Here is a 22,907-nt window from a genome sequence, read left to right as displayed (position 1 = left end):
GCATCCATTGAATTCCTATGGCTGAACTCGTAAACGTAAGATGAAGCCGTAGCTGCAGCGTGTTTGTGATTCAGCCATTAGTGCGTCTAGAACGAATAGAGTATTCACGTAAGCAAGTTCGTTTGAGGAGCCGTACATACAAAAATCGTACGATTTCAAATGGGATAAACTTGGTGGCTAATTTGTACGTATTCAAAACGTAGAATTTTTTGACCAGGCATTTAGCCCTCAAACTGTCAACTGTCAATTTTAAAATTAAAAAAGGACTTGTGACATAACTAAAAAACGTAAGCATTTCGAACTTGAGATTTTAATCCGATGGTAGAGAAGTCTTAAGAAAGTGGGTCCAGAGATTCCGTTCGTCTGTGTGTTCTCGACCCTACAGCTTGTACCATTGGACCGATTGAGTTCGAACATGAAAATAAAGGTTTTAAGTAAATTCGTATAAAACGATTTTTTATTTTTTTTAAAAGACCAACAATAATTTTAGGTCATAAATCGAGAATAAGATTTTTATGAATTGTTCTCTAAAACAATTTTTCTTACTTTCTTTCTTTCAATAAATCTGAAAACAAGGGTACATCACACACAACCGTCATTAAGTTTGAATGAACCAATTAAAACAATTTTTTTTGAAAGAGTTGTCTAAATAAAGATGATCCAAAATGTTTCCAAGTCGATATCTCAGAAAAGGTTCAAAATTTCTTTAAGAAATTCAAATGTAAAACGTTTATTTATAAAACCCAAATAACAGCGGGCTGGGATTTGTCTTGCTTAAAGTTTGTAGGCTTTTGTGTTGGGTTAAAAGAGTTGTTAGTTGAATTATTCTTACAAATTTTAAAATTACCAACAATATACACATATAGAAATAGTTAACATTGAAAATCTAGTTTTGTTAAATAGATTTTTAGTCGAAAACTAATTTTTACCAAGTCTTGAATTTTTACTAATTGGATTAATGAAATTAATTTGAGAGATATCAAGAACCGAACATCAATTTTTACCAAATTTCCGTACTATTTTTTGTAGAGTTTATTTTTAAAAATCTTTTATTTCGACTCTAGGGACCTTGAAAAGTCGAGAAATCTCAAAATTTTCAATTTGACAAATCGGACTGATTACAATAACTTTCTATGCGAAGTTAAAAATTGAAGTCTAAGCTGTTTTCTGTTCAAATATGTTTGCTTTGATTTTGGTAAGAAACCTTATCAATTGTTTTTTAAAGGAATTTTATTAAAAATAATTTATTTCGTTAGATGCAATCATTTCTATTGCAAAACTTTCCTTTGTACTCTAGGTTTTGAAGTTGAAAAGAAAGCCAAATGCATTTTTTCAGAGTTCTGTAGCATACTGTTTTATGGTATTTCAGTTTGTCTTTAATTCTGTAATTCAAAATACTGTACTCTTAGAATAATGTGTACCAAAATAATGTACAAACAAAACACTGTGAATACTATTTCAGAGTATTTACAGTATTTAGAAATACAGAATTTTGTTGCAAGAGAGTTTGACAAATTTTTGTTCATATAGAATTTTGTAATTCAGATCTTTGAGGAACAGTATTTTCAATACACCATGTATACCCTTTGTTGTAAGCATATTTTTTAATTCTATCAGATATTAAAAATTTGTATTCTTCGTGATATTACATTATCTTGGAGGTAATATCGTTTTTTTTTCTTGAAATAGTCGAGCTGGAAAACTATTTTTTTTTTTCAGTTTGTTAAATTATGAAAAAAAAACTACCTAACCGTATTTAAGTGTTCTACTAAATATTTCAACATATTTCAAGAATATGTTGGGTTATAATCAATACAAAATCAAATACTGACACAGGTTAGGTTAGGTTAACGTGGCTGCGGATTAGAATCCACACACTTAGGCCAAAAGAAAGGCCCATTGTGATACCACATGAATCTAGAGAATTACTTCTTACTAGTCGAACCATTTTGAGATTTTTATAAAGCGAAGAAGATATTTGATATCCTTTTTAGCTAGTTCACTGGGATTATCAAAAGAGTCTTAAGATGAAGTTTGCGTCTGAGTGAAAGAGCAGGGCAAGTGCAGAGGAGGTAAGAGATTGTTTCCTCTTCTTCTTCGTTCATACAGCTCCTACAGAAGTCATTTGAGGCTATACGTATTGTGTCGTATTGCGTGTCTGCCTATAAGACAGTGTCCCGTAAGGACACCTATTAGGGAGCTAATATGAAGCCTGCTTTGAGATAACAAATCTTTAGAGCGCTTTAGGTCTAGTGAAGGCCTTATGAGTTTTGTGGGTGCGCATGTTGGTAGAATTTGTTATCGCAAAAGCTGTTTCACTGACACAATATAAACTGAAAATTGAAAATATGAATTATATATTTGGAAAATAATCATGAATTTCTCTGAAATAAAATGCCCATGTATTTAAAAACTCTTTTAAAAAATATTACGGATATTTTAAAATACAAAAATATACCTACAAATAATGGTTAAATTATTAATTTATTAGCTTCCCATAGTAAGTTATTGTAATGGGTCCGATTTGTCGAAATGAAAATTTTGAAATTTCGCGATGTTTCAAGGTCCTTAGAGTCGAAATAAAAGATTTTTAAATAGATGTCTGTGCGCGCGTGTGTACGTACATTCGTACGTCCCTACGGCTTGTGGTCCATAGCTCAAGAACCAGAAGAGATGTCGACTTAGCAGTTTTAAAAAAGTGAACATTTTGGTTAACCCTAAATGACGCTAGAGACTTGAATTAAACTTCACATTATACATTATAACGTGATATCAAAGAAGTATATTTTTTGAAAAAAATATAATTTGTTATGAATTTTTTGTTCTAGATGTAAGCTACCCCTATTATAATTTGTTGTTCTAAATGTAAGCTACTCCTCAATGTTCGAAACGTCAAACAATATCGATTCATTTTCGAATAGTAAAACGTAATCGACGATTGTTTGACGTTTGGGACATACAGTATTCCCTCCTTTTACACATTCTTATTCTTCTTTTAAACGAGACTAGATACGCCAATAAATTGTTAAAAGAGACAAAAATTCAATTAAAAAAATTAAAATAAACCTAAACCAAAAAAAAAATCGTTTTAATAAATTAACGAAAAATTCAAAAAAATGTGTCACCTCTAGAATTTTGCGACTAAAATATGATTTCATCTCCAAAACAATTTTGTACAACGAAGAATTATGTTTTTGACATCTGATAAAATTTTGAGAAAAATCGAATTGACAGTTTTTTTTTTTATAAAAAATAAAAATCTAAAAAAACATTACTCAAAGTTGGTAAAAATTGAATATTAATTTAAATATGTTTTCAAAAACTTGAAATTTAGGCTTCAAACTAATTTTATCTTCTAAGAAATATTGTTTTAAACATTCTAAAAATATTGAGAAAAATCGAATTGGCAGTTTTTTTACAAAAAATAAAAACCTAAAAAAAAATTAATAATAGCTGTTAAAAACTGATTTTTGGCTAAAATATCATTTCAAAACTTTGAAATATGGGCTTTAAACTATTTGTATCTTTTAAAAAATATTGTTGTCAACATTCAGTAAAATTTAAAAAAAAATCAAATTGATAGTTTTTTTTACAAAAAAAATAACAAAAGTTGATAAAAATTTATTTTTTAGTCAAATATGTTTTCAAAACTTTGAGATAATAGCTTCCAACTAATTTTAACTTAAAAAAAAATATTTTTTTGACATTCGGAAAAATTTTGAAAAAAATGAAATTGACAGTTTTCCTACAAAAAATAAAAACCTAAAAAAAAACAATAACTTGGTAAAATACACTTTCGACTCAAATAGCGTTTCACAAATTAAAAATATTGTCTTCAAACTTTTTTATTTCACAGCAAATATTATTTTCGATGGAAGGTTCTACACGAAATTTGGTAATTGATATCTCTCAAATTAATTTGATTCATTCAATTTGTAAAAACATAAGAATTGTTAATAAAATTGGTAAACATTTCTTTTCGACTAAAAATCTATTTAACAAAACTATATTACTATACTATATATATTGTTAATAATTTAAAAATTTGAAGAATAATTCAACTAACAACTTTTTTAACCCAACACGAAAACCTTCTAACTTTAAGCAAGACAAATTGACAGACGGGATCTGAAGCTATCAGTCAGAGCCTCTTTTTCTTTAATAAAATTCCTTAAAAAAAAACAATTGACAGTATTTCACAAATATTTGAACTGAAAACAGCTTAGACTTCAATTTTTTTTTTGTATGCTTTTTGAAGTCCTTTAAATGACAATTTGGCTTGCAAAAAATACCAAATTGCAAACTTAAAGGACACCCATATATGAAGTTATGAGTGTTGTTAGCATCCTATCCTCTTTTTACTTGCGACATATAGGAACTATGTGGCAAGTTTTGCATTCGTGCAAAATTTCGAACTCGAGATTTTTATCAAACATAATATTACGATGGTAGAGAAGTGGAAAAATGTGGGTCCGGCGATTCCGTCCGTCTGTCCTGTCTGTCTGTCCACGCAACTACAGCCTAAGCCATTGGGTCGATTGAGTTCAAACTTGGAAGTTAAGGTTCTTAGCAGATTTGCGTTCGGCGTATTTTTCATATTTTTTTTTTAATCAAAACTTACAGTGGCCTCCCTACAATTTTTTTGATCAAAAACGAAAATTCGAATTTTCTCAAAAACAAGCCGATAGACTTTTTTTTTATTTTCTTAAAAAAAATTATTTTTTAACTTGGCTTCTTTTAGTAAGAAAAACATATTTTTGTATTGCTCCGTTTTTTTGTTTTTTTAATTTTCTCCGCAAAGTATAATCCATTATTTTTTGAACGAGCTCTTATATCGCCTTAAAAATATTTGATTATCAAAAGTGCAACTTTTCTTAGTTTGAATTAAAAAAAATATTGTTTTTTATTTTTTTTAATTCTATATCCCAAAAACGGTTCAACAAATTTGTACGAAATTCAAATGTGAAGCGTATATTTACAATCACTAAATAACTACAATTCAAAAATATTTGTAAAACAAAATTGAAAAATTTTATATATACAAAACTAATTTTAAAAAAAACCGCTCTAACGATTTTCGAAAAAAGAATTGAAAAATCGAGGGTTTTTTGATTTATAAAATGGCATTTAAATTTTTGAAGACAAACTTATTTTTCAGGTAAAATTTGGAATCTTAAATTCATTTTTTAAATTACTTAAGCTGTGTTAAATGTAACCCCCCCCCCCCCATCTCACCAGATCAAGTCCTGTGCATGGGCGCACTGTGCAAATTAATGCACTTGTTCAACGTATATACATTATACTTATAAAGGTATTACGTACAACCTCTACAACTACTGCTTATGTGTCACTTCATAACTAAAATCTAAAACGCATAAAGGCCTGACTGTAAACAACACATGAATAGTAATTTCTTGTAACAATCCTTCATTATCATCATAAACATGTCCTTATCTATCTATCTGCATAAAGCTGAGCACGCCTATGAGCTATTCTTTATCCATTTTAGGCACCTACCGAACTACACTACCAATAGGCGATCGCTTTCCAATTTAAACATTCATGTTCTGCCTCTTTTTTATCTTCAGATAATTAATTTTCTATCCTAGTTCTTCTAATATGAAATAACTTCCTATGGAAAGTTAATTAAAATAAAGCTATCCAAACGAAAAAGCTTTGAACGAACTAGTTGAATACACAAACAATAGTTTTCGTTAAGTACGCTTACAAGTATTTTTCATTTCCGGGATGAGTTGTCATAGGATGAGTTGTGTCTTGGGATGAAACTAGCTTACCGACAAAAAATGGTGTGTATTCGATAAATTCATTCAAATACACAAACCATTTCCCTTAACATAATATTTTGCGAGTATTTTTATTTTTATTATAATAAAAACTTAAGTTTTATCAATAAATTTTAACTTATCATTCAATAAAATACAACACGTATAGTCTACGGAAAATTCTCTCTGTTTTAGCACCTTATTTGTTGAAATTAGTTATGTACGAGAGCCGAAAAGGGAGACATGCGAAATAATATATATGATGAAATTTTTATTCAATAACTTAACAACTGCATAACAAAAAATGGAAAATTTGTATATATACAAAATTAATTTAAATAAAACCGTTTTTTTTGACAAATCAAATGTAATTTATATCTTTAGAGACAAACTTGTTTTTCAAGTATATTTTTAAATCTTAAATACGTACATTTTTAAACAGATTTTTGTATTAAGGAGCAAGTTCGTGTGATCCAGTCGTGCATTTTATTTGATATTAAATTAGATATTAATTTAATTTTTGTGAACATCAACTTAAATATTTTGCTTAATTGAAATCTGGTCTCTTTTAAAGTCAGTAAATTTTATTCTCTTATTAATTTTTGTCACTGAAATTTTAAGTTTAATTAAAAAAAAGAATAAAGAGTGTGAATAAACTATTTTTGTTGTTGGCCATTCTTCATTTTATTTATATTCTCTTCTTTAATTTTAAATTAAATCTTTCTTGATTTTTTCAGCTTTAAAACCTTTTTTTTTTAAACTGCTGCAGAGCTCCTCATATCTCCTTTGACCTTTTAATTATTATTATTTTTTAATGCATCCAGGGTGAAATTTCATCCTGATTTAATAATTCATATGTCCTTACTCAGGAGTGGAGTTTTTTTTTTTTTTCTTTTAATTTTTATTTACCTTTTTAAATGCATCATATTTACTTAAAAATTAAAATATATATGTATAATAATTTTACTTATATTATTTTTACAGTACAACAGCATTGACACCAGCTATCTCAGTGTCTACATAATGCATCCTTTCTGGAATAAATGTGTTCAAGTAAGTCAACTCTATCACATTCAATATAACTACCTTGGTAAAAAATATATATATAAAAATAAACATATCACTGTCGTCGTCCAGGTCAACATAAAACCCATAACTAAAAACAAAAGGGATGAACGAACGAAAAAAAAAACATTAATTATTATTATTATTATTGCAGTACTTTCCCAAATGGCTGGCACCGAATCTCATAACATTCTCTGGATTCCTTTTGACAGTGGTCACTTTTATTTTAATTGCATTTTACGATTGGGATTTCACAGCGGCCAAAAATGCTGACCGGATAGTGCCACGTTGGGTGTGGTTAGTAGCGGCCATTAATATATTCCTGGCTTACACCTTAGGTGAGTTTATTTATAAATGACACTACCTTACCTACTCATATCCGGATGCTGTAATGGATGTGGTGTATTGTTGATAGAGTGCAAAAGATATACAATTTGACAGTTAAAATAGAGGAGAATGGGGTTTTTTGTGCAGTGAAACTTATAATTCAGTATAAGTGTAAATATATTTCAAATTTGAGATGAACAAACTGAACCCCATATTCCCCTATTTGTAGGCAAAATCCATATCAATAAATTATGTCAAAAATTATTTTATAACCCACGTTTACCTTTTTACTGGTAATTTTACTGAATGATGATGATCATCAACTCTCTCTTTCTCTCTCTCTTTGTTTCTTTTGTTTTGTCTCACTTATGCACGGATATAGATGGGATTGACGGGAAACAAGCTCGCCGCACCGGAACAAGTGGACCTCTTGGTGAACTATTTGACCACGGCTTGGATTCATACTCCTCGGTGCTGATACCTATCTATATGTTTTCATTGCTCGGAACCAATCTCTTGCCACCGAAAAGGATGTTCTTTTGCATCTGGAATATTTTTTTGAATTTCTATCTGTCACATGTGGAGAAATACAGTACAGGCGTAATGTTCCTGCCTTGGGGTTATGATTTTACTATGTGGGTAAGTCGTGTTTTTATATATTGTATGGGTATGGATAGAGATTGATGTGGACTTCAAAAAATAAGATGCATATTCTCATTAATTTGACATGAGACAGATTGTATATGAGCCTCGTAAATATATTTAAATTTTTAATGCACCGTACGCCCTGGATGATAAATTTATGGGCATATAAATTGATAGATGTGCCAGGGTAATGGTCAAACCAGCTCTTGTAGTTAATGGGTGATTAACTTTTACCCTTATTGAATTCTTTAAAACCATAATTTTTAAAAGTTGCTAATGGGATGGGATTTAAATTAAAAAATCCAGGAAATATGAACAACGAACATTTAATTTCCACCCTAAATCAAATAAATTACATTAAAAAGTAAAACGTCTCCTAATTAAATGTTAATTCCAAATGAAACAAAAAATCCCACTGGAGAAACAAAACAAAAATGGCTATTTCAAAAAAATATAAAAATTCACTGTGGCGTATACGTACTCTATATTTTATTTGATTTGGTTAAGTAATTTTTTAGGGATAATGTTAACGGGTGTATTATATATGGATTAAATGGTTGAGCTTTCAAATATGTACCCTACCCACATGCATATATTTTCATGACCACTTTTTTTTATGGCTAAACATTTAAAATTTGATTAAAATGTGTAAATATTGTATGCGTGGTACGCGTTTGTTGTAATATAGACAAGCCGGATAGAAGAGCTCAGGGTGGTGTTAATAGAGGCATATAGCCGTTAACGATTAAATTTACCATTTAATTCTGAGGTTTTTTTTGTTGTTAATATAATAATAATAATAATAATAATAATTGTAAATTGGATGTGGAACAGTTCGTGGAAAAAATATTAATAACTATATTTTTTGTTGAAGTTGATATTATGCTGAATTCATTAGAGAGTTATGTATTTATTTTATTTAATCGTTTTCCATTAAAATTAAATGCATCAATTTAGTATTTTAATATAATTAACGAATATCAAGAATTTTGTTATAAAAAATGCATGTAAAATGTTTTTTAATGGAATTTTAAGAACTTAAGTTTTAAACAGAAATTAACCTACACATCTAACAAATTTTTAGTTGATTTTTTAAAGTACACCCACATTAAAAGATTTTTGTATGAGAACATAAAAAACTAAGCTAATGCTAAAAACTTCCAAAAAAGACATAAAATGGTTGCCATTTTGGGAATATGATCCAGTAAATACTTGGAAAATCAAAAAAAACGTTAATACTTCTATTTTACACCTTTTGTCTTTGACTGATATCAAAAAGCTTAAAACAGTATCGTTATATTTAAGCTATCGAGTTACACAGATATATACATTATAAGAATAACACAGTTAAAAATATTTATTATCCGAATGGTGTTAGATAACCGGATAATAAAATAAGACAGTTAAGTATGGTGTCAGATAATAGAGCACCACTACTCGGATAATATCAGTCATGTTTTTTAAATTTCTCCACCTTGATACTGTCGGATAATACAAAACCACTATCCGAGACTATTTGGATAATGTCAGATCTTAATTATCTCATTTAATAAACAATAATTGAATTGTTGGATGAAAAAGATAGATAATATCAATCATAGTTCTTAAATTTCTCCATCTTGATATTGTCGGATAATAAAACACCACTCTCAGGATAATCTAAGTTTATAAAATACTACTATCCGAGGTTTTTTGAATAATGTCATATCTTAATTATCTCATTTAATAATTGTATTGTTGGATGAGAAATATATATAATATCAGTCATAGTTCTAAAATTTCTCCATCTTGATATTGTCAGATAATACAATACCACTATCCGGATAATCTAAGTTTATAAAATACTATTATCCGAGGCTATTTGGATAATGTCAGATCTTTTCATTTACTAAACAATAGTTGAATTGTTGGATGAAAAGGATAGATAATATCAATCATAATTCTTAAATTTCTCCATCTTCATACTGTCGGATAATACAATGGGTCTACCGCGATATCTAGAAATTAATTATCTAGAAAGTAAAAATCTCGAATATGAAAATCTCGAAAACAAAAATCTAGAAAATAAAATCTCGAAATGCCAAAATCTAGAAAAAAAAAATCTCGAATGCAAAAATCCAGAATGTATGTTTGAATTTCTGAGGAATGTTTAAAATTCGCGCGAATTTTAAACATTGCCTCAAAAATTCAAACATACACTCTGGATAACTTACTTCTCCTTAACAAACTTAAAGTTGACAAGTTATCAATCATACAATTGCACATTGCTACACATGCACCTTTCTTATTGTTTGCAACTATTTTTCTTGCTCAGAAAATAAAATGTTGGGTAAACTGATGTATTTGTGTTTTATTGAGTTTTAACTGTTAAAAATACAAACAAAAAAAATCCCGAATTTTTATTTTTTTTCGAGATTTTTTTCTAGATAGAGTCTTTCGAGATTTTTGTTAATTCTGGATTTTTGTGAATTCGAGATTTTTGCGTTCTAGATAATTATTTTTTATTTTCGAGATTTTCGGCATTCGAGATTTTTGGCATTCTCGATTTCGTCATGATCCCTAATACAATACCACTATCCGGATAATCTGCGTTTGTAAAATACTATTATCCGAGGCTATTTGAAAAATGTCAGATCTAAATTATCTCATTTACTAAACAATAATTGAATGGTTGGATGAAAAAGATAGATAATATCAATCATAGTTCTTAAATTTCTCCATCAATAATACAAATAATATAATACCACTATCCGGATAATATAAGTTTATAAAATACTATTATCCGAGGCCATTTGCATAATGTCAGATCTTAATTACCTCATTTACTAAACAATAATTGAATTGTTGAATGAAAAAGATAGATAATATCAATCATAGTTTATAAAATTCTCCATCTTGATATTGTCGGATAATACAATATCACTATCCGGATAACCTAAGTTTATAAAAAACTATTATCTGAGGCTATATGGATAATGCCAGATCTTAATTATCTCATTTACTAAACAAAAATTGAATTGTTGGGTGAAAAAGGTAGATAATATCAATCATAGTTCTTAAATTTCTCCATCTTGATATTGTCGGATAATACAATACCACTATCCGGATAATCTAGGTTTATAAAATACTATTATCCGAGGCTATTTGGATAATGTCAGATCTTAATTATCTCATTTACTAAACAATAATTGAGTTTTTTGATGAGAAAGATAGATAATATCAATCATAGTTCTCAAATTTCTCCATCTTGATACTGTCGGATAATACAATACCACTATTCGGATAATCTTATTTTATAAAATACTATTATCCGAGGCTATTTGGATAATGTCAGATCTTTTCATTTACTAAACAATAATTGAATTGTTGGATGAAAAGGATAGATAATATCAATCATAGTTCTTAAATTTCTCGATCTGGATACTGTCGGATAATACAATACCACTATCCGGATAATCTGAGTTTATAAAATACTATTATCCTAGGCTATTTGGATAATATCAGATCTTAATTATCTCATTTACTAAACAATAATTGAATTGTTTGATGAAAAAGATAGATTATCTCAATCATAGTTCTTAAATTTCTCCATCTTGACATTGTAGGATAATACAATACCACTATCCGGATAATCTAAGTTTATAAAATACTATTATCCAAGGCTATTTGGGTAATGTCAGATCTTTTCATTTACTTAGCAATAATTGAATTGTTGGATGAAAAAGATAGATAAAATCAATCATAGTTCTTAAATTTCTCCATCTCGATATTATCGGATCATACAATACCACTATCCGGATAATCTTAGTTTATAAAATGCTATTATCGGGCAGTTTGGATAATGTCAGATCGTAATTATCTCATTTACTAAACAATAATTGAATGGTTGGATGAAAAAAACGAAAAATATTCTCTGATGTCATTAAAATACTTTTCAACACTGTCCGGGTAGCGCCGAATATATGTATACTATAGCTATTTATGTATCAACTGCGTAATAGTATAATTGAGATATTGATTAACTTGTTAAGTGTCTGGATAACCTCGGATAATACCCGGACAGTTTCATATTTCAGTTATTCTATGTTGGGAATTTCACATAACACCGCACCATTATCTGGTTAGCCTCGGATAATATAAAAATGCTATTTGATACTATTCGGATAATTTGGAATACCGATTGTCTCAGTTAAATTAAAAACACTTCAAATCTGTTGTTCAATATTGGGTATAGTCCATAACTTTGTTTATTCAGATATGGTCTGACAATCCGGATAGTCTAAGTTCATATAATACAATTATCTGACACTCTTCGCAATGGTGGATTTTATTGACAATTATTCAGTTATGTCTCAAAACGGTTAATGTAGGGTAGAACAAAATATTTCTAAACATCATCTGTGATATTATAAGACCTTTTTCCAGCACTCATATCAAAGTTATATAATTAAGAAAGCGTCGGATAATAAAGGCCTATTTATTTGGTGCAATATCTCAAATGGATATATCCAGTTAGTGTTGGATAATGTAATGCTTATATGGATGATCCTGGGTACATCAATACCTTTATCCAAAACTATTTGATACTATTTATTTTGTGTTGGATACTTCTAAAACATTATATTTATCGTCTTGGATAATTAAACAATATTATAAAGTATTATCCGGAAAGAAAGGGAAATAGTTAGTGATGGAGAATACTTCAAAACCGTCCGGTTTGTTTTGGATAGTAAAAAACCACTACTTGACACTATGATATTAATCTTCTATTACCTGTATCTATTCGGTAGGTATCGGATACTTCATCAACACTATTTGGATAATGTTTGATCTTAACAAACTCTATCTAGATAGTCACGGATAATTCACAACGTCAATTTTCTCATTTAACTTAAATAGTATTGAAATTTGATCATGGTCCATTATAACTCTTTCTAGCTATAGTGACAAACAATATATCACTGCTATCTTAAACTATTCGGATAATGTGTTATCTCAAATTTCTCATTTAGCTGCTCTGTTTGTGTTGTAAAATACAATGCCATTATCCGGAGAGCCTTTCTTTATACTTAATAAAACTTAATTATAAAATAGCTGAGACCTAACTCCCTTCTATTAGTATTGGATAATACAGTACAATTATCCAAATGACCTCGGATAATACATCAACTTCATGAGACATTTTTCCTGTAATGTGTTATCGAACAGTTGCAATCTGACTGTGGAAATTCCGGATAATGTTGAATGTTAGCCGACTCTATCGAGCTAGTGTCGGATAATATAGCATCATTATCTAAAACTATCCGTATAAAGTCAATTCTCTGCTTTGTTATTTAACGATCCAACATATCTATCCAATACATTAATTATCTTAAGACAAATTTATAGTCTTGTTTTATAACAGATTTAACCCAACAATCTTATCTTCTATTATTATAATAACGAGTAAATGTAAATTTTGTTTTTGCAGGGCGTAACATTGGTACTCCTCTTCACCTTTATTGTAGGTCCAAGTTTCTGGCAAACAACGCAAATATTTGGTTTAACAACAGCTAACGTCTTTGAAATATCCCTTCCAGTAACTGCAATGATGTCAAGCCATCCAATTATAATTAGAAACATCTATCTGTAAGTACTCGTTATGCTCTCGTATACATAATAATATAAACACATTATAAATATTTGTTTTTTAAAATTATTTTTCTCATCTTACATTTTAAACAGTTCCTATAAAAACAAGACAGGAAAAATGCGACCCATCTGGGAAGCGGCACGTCCATTATTTGCATTCCTCTGGCTATTTATCATAACTATGATTTGGGTGTTTTGCTCAGCTAACAACATCATCAATTTAGAACCAAGGATAATGTTTGTACTCTTTGGAACGCTATTTTCTAACATTGCTGTAAGTATACCGACTATACTCATCATCGAGTAAGTACTGTAAGTATATAGAGCTTTAAAGGAGATGATGGACAATATGGACAAAAGGAATTTAGAAAACATAACAATACTCGTTTATCACTCTTGGATGAATTTCTTAAGATTTTAGAAATACACAATTTTCCATTTGATGAACTAAAAATTTTAAATTTAAAAGTTTTTTAAAATTGTATGTTAAAATTGAAAAGCTGCTAAATGAACTGAATTTGTGGACTCAATTCCTTGTACTTTTGATTCATTATGTACTTTAATGCCTTTTAAAGCACTAGGTTAGGTTAGGTTATAGTGGCTGTCCAAGATGGAAACAAACACACTTAGACCAGTTCAATGGCTCATTGTGATACCACATGAATCTTGAGGCTTCCTCCTAAGCTCAATGGAACTAGCTTGAGTCCCTTAAGAAACGTGAGAGGCTTATTATACCGATGTGATTTAGATCGTTTAGATCGTTAAAGAAGAATTGTCCTAAGTAATTCTTGAGTTTTCGAGCTAGAGCAGGGCATGTGCAGAGAAGATGAATAACCGTTTCTTCCTCTTCCTCGTCCATACAGCTTTTGTAAAAGTCATTTCAGAATACGCCTAGTCTCGTGGCGTGCTTTCCTATTAGACAGTGTCCTGTTAAAATCGGTCTGATTACCGATGTGTATATCCAATGCGTGATTCTGGGTTGTAAACCCCATTTATTAACAATAGATTTTTTGCACCTTCGATGTCAAGGAAAGCAACCACAGTGAACTTTTTATGATGGAGGGAATATTCGATGGTTCGTACTAAAGTGTGTAGCGCTGTTTCTACCGATTTACCTTTACAGTAGGCATTTTTAAACGAAAACAGAAGTCTTGTATCGATACGTGTCCTTAAATGGATATCAATCAATCTTTTTAAGGTCTTAAGAAGGAATGATGATAGACTTATGGGTCGTAGATCTTTAGGATTGACTTGCAAGCATTTTCCTGTTTTGGGTATGAAAACAACTTTAACTTCTCTCCATGCCGAGGGAACATCGACCAGGTAAAGACAGCTGGTAAAACTTGCTCAAAAATTGGTGCAATTATTTCAGAAGTTTTTTGTAACTCGGCTGGTATTATTCCATCTGGTCCTGCAGATTTAAATGGTTTGAAGCTGTAGCTTATCCCTTGTGATCAGACCTCCTGGATATATTGTATTTGAACTTGAACGTATATAATTGTTGCAAGTTTCGGTGAGAGAACTACCAGAAAAGTGAGTGTCGAATAGCAAGTTCACCGATTCATTACTTGAATTTGTCCAGGAGCCGTCTGCATTTTTCAAGCAGCTTGGCATAGTTGGACTAGTTGAAAGAATTTTCCATAACCTAGAGGCTTCTTCTATCGTGCCACAGAAGGATCACCAAGAAGATCACTTGGATTTCCTTAGTGCCTTCTTGTAGATTTTTAGGGATTCTTTGTGAGAGGCTAGTCTTTGGCCCAGTTGAAAATAGCATTCTATTACTTTTGACACGTAGTGTACTTTTATGCCTTTTAAGGTTAAAAACTATGCATTCAATTCCTTGTACTTTAATTCCTTTGTGTTTCCTTTTTTACTCTTAGAAAAATTTAATTGAATGCATTTTCAAATAGAAAAGAAGATAACATTTAAGATCAAGGGAACAGATATTGTGTACTCAATTCTTTGTTTTTTTTATAAATTCTTTATCATTACGATTTCTACTTTCAAAAAAAAAATTAGCATTATAGAACTTTTAATTCGTTATAAACTTTAATGTCTTTTTTAAGTTAAAACAAAATTGAAAAACGTTTGAGTACATTTAGGGTTAGGGCTTAGGGAACTGAAATTGTGTACCAAATTGTTTAGGTACTTAAAGATGTACTTAATTACTTTAAGTTCTCGTAAAGAACTTGAACTTCTCGAACCTAGGGCCTAGGGAACCGAAATTGTGTACTCAATTCTTTAGATACTTAAAGTTGTACATTTACGAACAAAAGAACAGAAGTTGTGTACTAAATTCTTTGTGTTGTAACAAAGCGTTACATTTCTACTACCGACCGACACCAATCGACCGCCATCTGCATACCCACCAAGTAAAATAAGTGACACCAACACGCAGCCGAATAACAAAATACATGCGATATTGTTGTTCGTCATAATAGAGTTCACATTTGGTTAATGCAGGAGAATTGACTTATGGACCCAAGAAATCCGAAGAATTTATTAAGTGTATTAATTATTAAATGTTTTGAGCTTTATATTCAAAAGCGCAAGTTTCCCCCAACATTCCCCTTCTCTATTAAGAGTTGATGGGCCGTTGTTCCATAGCGTGCTGTGTAGTAACAACAAACTATTGTGTTATTCCCCTTCACTCTTCCGGTGTCGAAGGGCACTTGGTGAATTATTGTGTTATACCCCTTCACCCTTCCGGTGACGACGGGCACTTGCCGTATTATTAAAAAATTCCCCTTCACCCTTCCGGTGTCGATGGCCTCTTGACCGTGAGATTAAGTTCGTATATAATAGGTATTATTATCCAAAAATACTCCATTACCAAGATCGGAATCTCAGACTGACATTTCGGTTTGCCTACAAGCTAAGGACACATTAAATGTGAGAAAGTGTGCGTGAAATGATGCAAAAACCAAACACATTCTCACATTTAGTGTTCCGGCCCATCAAAATGCTTCATTATAGTCTGCAGGCACATCTAAATGCTTTATTTTGAATGTTTTATGGCCTCGTTCAAAAACTAAACAATCCTAACCAACAGAATCTGAAGTGCTGACATGGTCTTAAATTTGTATAGCTTTTTAATTTCAATCCAAATAATTGTTGTAAATGTATATTATTTAAAATAAAACTGACCAAATACATATTTAATGATTTATTAGTACTGTATTTTGTTTACTTAAATTATTTGCGAACGCAATATGAGCTGCAACTGGTTAAGTATAATTAGAAATGGACAAAAGTGTAACTCAATACTTTGTAGAACAACAAAACAGACATAAGCAAGTCTGTTGAATAATACTGCATAATAACCAAAAATGCTAAAGAAAAATCATTGCAATTTTTGTGTATTTTATTAAATTCCTTTAATTTTTGGAACTCTATTTCTATACTGCAATGTTATTTTATATTTTATAAAATAAAGATATGGAATATATATATATTTTTTTTTTCATATTGTCAAACATTAGGTATGCTTTAATATATGTATATTTGATTTTTTATAATATTTAATAACTAGACTATATCACCATTTTAATAGAACATTCGTTTGTTTTCCTCAAACATTTTACTGCCACTGATTCAATTTTATAAAAAAGTGTCTTAAAATATCTTCAGTACCAATCATTTTAACGCTTAAAGAAGTAAACAAGATGTTTTTTGGTCTGTGCATAGCACTCAAATGGAATGAAATTATTAAAATGCAATAATATTAAAAATGCTAGTTTCATTTTGTATAAACCAATTTAAACAAAGTGTGGAGGCACCCCAAATAAGCACTTTGGAAAATTTTCCTACGGAATATTAACTGTTATTTTTCGTTTTGAATTAGGAAACTTCAATAATTTCATTGAATTTTGAATTCAATTCCAATACGAACTTGTTGATTTCGAATCGAATTTGTAGATTTTTTACAAAAAATAAAAACCTAAAAAGAACATTATTAAAACTTGTTAACAATTTATTTTCAACTCAAATATCTTTAGAAAAATTAAAAAAATAGGCTTCAAACTAATTTATTCTCACAGAAAATGTTGTTTTCGACATTCGACACACATTTTTTTAAAATAAAAATCCGTTTTTTTTCATACAAATTAAAATATACAAAAAAAAGTAAGGACAATTGGTAAAAATTGATGTTTGGTTTTCGATGTTTTGGGAATAATAGAAGACATTGACTTCAAATTAATTTTATTCAATAATTCTGATTATTTTTTTCATTATAAGCAGCATTTTTACTAAACATACCCTTCAAACAATAAAAAGTAAACTTTAACTTTGGTAAATAAACATTTTTAAGGAACCAATGAAAATTATATTATGCGTTAAACTGTGGGAATTTACTAAAAAAAACTTCTGTACGTCAAGAATAATAATTCAAGTCGAATACATGATCTTTTGAATGAGCTGTGCATGAATTCAGAACGGTTTTTGACATTTTAATTTTGTGATAAATGTCAAAATTTGCATTTTATTCGCTCTGCATTTATTAAACGGGTTCGCTATAACTGTTCTGATTATTTTTTTTTAAACATTGATGTTCCTTTGATGTGTTATATAGTTTTGTTTGATAGCAAATACACGTACGCTTCCATCAATCAAGAATGTTATGCATAGCTAAGGTATTTTTCGCTTATAACTCTTTTTTTTTTTTAATTTAATATTTATTAATCAAAATGAAATTGAAAAATAGTCCCAAACTTAAATTATGGAGAAAACTATTTACATACTTCGATTAATTAATTTAATATAGATTTTAATTGCAAAATAAATATTTGGGCCGTTCATTAACGAAAATTTAGTAGTATCAATAAATTGCGCTCGCACCCTTAATTTGATGGTTCTTCGAACGCATCTTTGATACAATATTCGAGGTTAATTATGAAATTTAAAGAATTTCGTAGTGATTATTCTAAATTAGTGAATTAATTACAATAAAATGATGTTGAACATGTTTTTTTCAAGACAAAAATGTACATTGGTTCGCTATCAACAAAATGACTGCAAAATTAAAGCTTAAAACTGACTTTTTCATCGAAAAAAGTAAAAAGAAAAACCTGAAAAAACATATTAACCACCCCATTTTGTTTTTGCTTTGCAAGTGCCGCTAGCGCACGGCATCGTTTTTTTTTGTTGTTTGTTTTCACATCTATTCATGGACTAATTGTCAAAATTACAAATACAACAATGTAAACAAACGGGTTTGGGAGAGTGAAACGTACGAAAGATTCCGATCTTGGTAAATGGAGTATTTTTGTTATTATCTATAGGTATCTTATTGTTTAGTCTTAAACCACTTAATTGGATTAGAAAAAAAATCTGAAAAAGGAAAAATCTAATTCTTTTTATTTGGAAAAGAGTAGTTTGGTCAACTCTCTATACTCGAGTTTCGTGCTTTCTCGACATGACCCTGGAGTCCAGCGAGCTTACCCTAGCCTAAGGAAAAGAAGCATCACAGTGTGTTAATTCTATATCATTTTAGACCTTTTAATTCGTTATGAACTTAAATGTTTTTTTTTTTTTAAGATAAAACATAATTGAAAAATGTTTGAGTACATTTAGGGTAGGGCTTAGGGAACCGAATTTGTGTACTCCATTCTTTAGGTACTTAAAGATGTACTTAATTGCCTCAAATATCCGTAAAGTACTTCATTTTCTCGAACCTAGGGCATAGGGAACCGAAATTGTGTACTCAATTCTGTAGGTACTTAAAGATATACATAATTACTTTAAATACCCGTAAAATACTTCAACTTCTCGAAAGTAGGGCTGAGGGAACAGAGATTGTGTACTCATTTCATAAGGTACTCAAAGATGTACTCAAGTACTTAAAATTTCCGTAAAGTACTTCAACTTCTCGAACCTATTGCCTAGGGCCTAGGGAACCAAAATTGTGTAGGTACTTAAAGACCTACTTAATTACTTTAAATTGCAGTAAAGCATTTTAACTTCTCAAACACTTTCATTTCCTTTAGTTCTTAACTTTTTTTAAATTCTTTTTCTCACCATTCATTCAGTACTCTATTCCTTTTCAAGTATAAACAAAGTATTTGAGTACATTAAGTAAGTAATTACCAAATGAACTGAGTTCGATATTTTTAATCTTAGGTAAAAAAAGCTAAGTGCTAGTATACATTTTAGAAGATTTAAAGTACTTGTATTTTAACCATTGAGTACACCAAATATGATTTGTTCCCAGAAAAAGTTAATCAAATATTAGAATAAACTCCTGTCAACCAAAAATGGGTGCCTTGAAAAATTCACCTGACATTAAAACCCAGGCCTAGGCCTTACCATCAGTGCGACGACAATATGGACATGCTACTGATATAATGTACATATATACCGTTCTCTTTTCAGTGCCGGCTGATTGTCGCTCAGATGTCCGACACCAGATGCGATGGCTTCAACATTCTCATGTGGCCTTTGGTTGTTGTTGTCATGGTTTCATGTTTTCCATTCTACAATAAACTCGGAGTGCAGCTGTCAGAGGATGTAGAACGATGGATAGTTTATGGACTGACGATATTCAGTACAATTGCTCACATTCACTACGGCCAAGGAGTGGTATGTTTCTTTTTCCAATAATTAAATCTGAAACGTCATAAATCCTTGCATTTTCTCCTCTATTTCTAGGTTCGTGAGATGTGCCATCACTTTAGAATCAAATGCTTCAAAGTAAGAGATCAAAAAGACCCTCTACTGGGCAATAGTAAATCCGAATGATAAATATTTAATAAGTCATCTCGTCATAAAATTTAACAAACTACTCCTACAACAAATCGAACAAAAATATAAAAACAAAAAACAAGATCCTAAAATCCCCGCGAATTGTGGCATCCATTATGTGGTTTTGCCAAAAACTAATTTTGGCCCAATCAAGCCTGGATTAACATTATAAAGCTCCACCAGGCAACCGCACTGCACTCTATTCCTCTCTCTTGAAATTGCATCCCAGATTTGAACGGTGATAACAAAAATCAAATTATGGTCATAAAAACATTATAACTCCACTCACTCAGAAACCATTTTATTCATGCAATTAAGTGCAATCACGACTATCACTACATACCACCCTAACTACCATATATGTACCTCTCCACACCCACCGAAATGGTCCTCTTTTATAACGCTGGCTGGATAAAAGAGTTGACCGCATTTACATTTGTGGCGCATGAAGCACGAGACCAAGTGAAGGGAAGCTTATGCTGAGGCTGAGGCGGCGGCGGCGGCGGCAGCGGCGAATATCATTTGTGAAATTATTTAAGGGTTCCTATATAAAAACATAATGTGTGTAAATTCATTTACAGGGTTAAAATGTTCATGCACTGTACGACCGACACGACGCGACGCCATGTTACGCCAACGAATGTAACGCCGCCACCGCAAAAAACATCATCATTTTCGAACTTGCTCCTAAGTGCAGGCAACTAATTTGTATATCTCTGGTGCATGTCAATTCTCCTAATGCTATGCAATTGATAAAATAAATATTTATTTGATAAGGCTTACAAGGGCCGTTGGGAAAATCCCATAGGGGATATTAGGATGGGTTATGGCCTACATAACACATCCCATACATTATGTACTATATGCATGCGGCATGCCTAATATTTTGTTTGTTTTTAAGTAAAATTAAGTGATTTGGTGTTTTATGTTGTGCTATTCATGTGTTTATGTTATATGTTAGGTATTTATTTTTTTTAATAAGTCAATTTAATTATACATACCTTACTACATAATCTATCTATCTACATCTATCTATGTGCATTCTATACATATTCTCGAATTTGCTCTAAATTTTGAAAATTAATTATTTAAATGGCGCCCAACGTGAGAGTGTGAATGCGATAGAAGAGGAGGACACATTTTGTGGTGATTGGGAATCGGAATGGGATCGAGGATGTTTATATTTCTATTTGCATGACTTTGGCAAGGATTAGCATGCTAATGAGGATTCCATATCAGAATATTATTATTGTGTAAATATGTTATTCGATTTATTGTTTCGTTTAGGTACCAAAAAGTACACCACCATCGCCGGCAATTGAAATCTCCTAAACTGATAAACAGAACATAGAACAATGAAAAATAAAGTTGTGTAGATGTGTGTGTATAGATTTGTGACAATATACCAGAGAGCTCGATGGAAGAGAATTTACATACATATTTATAACTATTTTTGTTATAGTTTAAAAAAATAAATAAATATTTAAAAACATGTAGAATTATAAATTATATAATTATCAAATATTGTTTTAGTTTTTTTTTGCTCTTCTCTGTTCAATAATTTTACAAATAAATTAAGAAGAGAATTATTTACTAAATATATTGATGTATGTATATGATTATATATAAATTATTATTTATGTTTTATTCTCGAACAATTTGTTATTCTTTTTTTTTATTTAAGTTTTATGATAAAATAATTAGGAATGTTATTTTAATATGTATTTTTTTTTTTTAATTTGAATCTATTTTAATTATTTTAATTTTTATTGTTATTGTTATTTGCATTTTTTTATTGTTTAAATAAATTGAAAGAAAATAAAAATGGATTTCATGTTATTGATAGATAGAATTTCTGGAATGTTTGTGTTTATTTTTAATCATTATTATGAATTCCTTAGGTGGAAATTTCTATAATTATTAAAAATTAAAAAAAAAATTAATGGACGAATATTTGTGGCTAATTATAGAGTTAATTGTTTTCCAGTTAATTGTGATAGGGTTTTTATATTGGTTATTAAAAATGTTATACTATAATTTATTGCTCCTCTAATTGACTTATTTCTGCTTATGTTAAAAATATCTCCCCTTTTAAGCTGATTTTTACATTTTGAATTTAGTAACTTCTTTTTCATTAAACTGCTAAAGTTAAGGATTTATTTTCTTAACATTTTTTCGTAGCGGGAATTAAAAAAATGGTAGCTTTGATATTGAAAGGTCTGTGGAAAGCTATCGATTTGAAAAAGGTTTGAATTTGTTCTAAGAGACACTTTATTAAAAAATAAACATAGGTTAACATTTTCTTAAAGAAAATCTTTTAAACTTTGGGAATTATAAATTTGCAAGGTTTTTCATTGATTAATGTTTCGTACGTTTATATATCAAGGGCGTACTGAAAAGCTTTCCAAGGTGGGAGAAAGTAAAATTTGATTTCTTTAAATAAATAAGCAGCCCATCAAGTCCATTGGAAAAAAGGCAACAAAAGAAGCACTACCATAGTTATGTATTATTTTGTAAAAAGCTATTAAGAAACTAGTAGCAAGGTCCAGAATCTGGCTGCAAATTGAGCTCGTTCACCCCTTTGGACTTGCCATTTCACATTCAATTTATTTTTTTCTTTTATAGTCTGAAAAAAACATTATGAGTGAGAGTCCCGACTTTTCAGAACCAAATTTTATCAACTTTTTGTTCATTAATGAGCAATGATTGAGAAAT

At 30.0% G+C, this 22,907-nt stretch overlaps 1 protein-coding gene across 2 annotated transcripts in view; it reads left to right on the top strand.

Moving 5' to 3' along the window:
• Positions 1 to 21,714, top strand: part of LOC129949692 (ethanolaminephosphotransferase 1) — a 37,959-nt gene extending 16,245 nt beyond the window's left edge. The window contains exons 2-9 of one of the 2 annotated variants that reach the window (XM_056061289.1): positions 6,768 to 6,836; positions 7,003 to 7,186; positions 7,558 to 7,814; positions 13,291 to 13,448; positions 13,545 to 13,725; positions 19,824 to 20,030; positions 20,100 to 20,141; positions 21,480 to 21,714. In XM_056061289.1, coding sequence (XP_055917264.1) covers positions 6,768 to 6,836; positions 7,003 to 7,186; positions 7,558 to 7,814; positions 13,291 to 13,448; positions 13,545 to 13,725; positions 19,824 to 20,030; positions 20,100 to 20,141; positions 21,480 to 21,524 — 1,143 coding nt within the window. In that variant the 3' untranslated portion in view covers positions 21,525 to 21,714. Of the gene's footprint in view, positions 1 to 6,767; positions 6,837 to 7,002; positions 7,187 to 7,557; positions 7,815 to 13,290; positions 13,449 to 13,544; positions 13,726 to 19,823; positions 20,031 to 20,099 lie in introns of both variants that reach the window. The other variant, XM_056061288.1, reaches the window with a different exon arrangement.
• The last annotated feature ends 1,193 nt before the right edge of the window (positions 21,715 to 22,907 follow it).

Source organism: Eupeodes corollae, chromosome 3 (assembly GCF_945859685.1).
Source record: "Eupeodes corollae chromosome 3, idEupCoro1.1, whole genome shotgun sequence".
Lineage (NCBI taxonomy): Eukaryota > Metazoa > Arthropoda > Insecta > Diptera > Syrphidae > Eupeodes > Eupeodes corollae.
The sequence above is the reverse complement of the archived record's forward strand: the minus strand, read 5'-3'. Positions and strand labels throughout refer to the sequence as shown.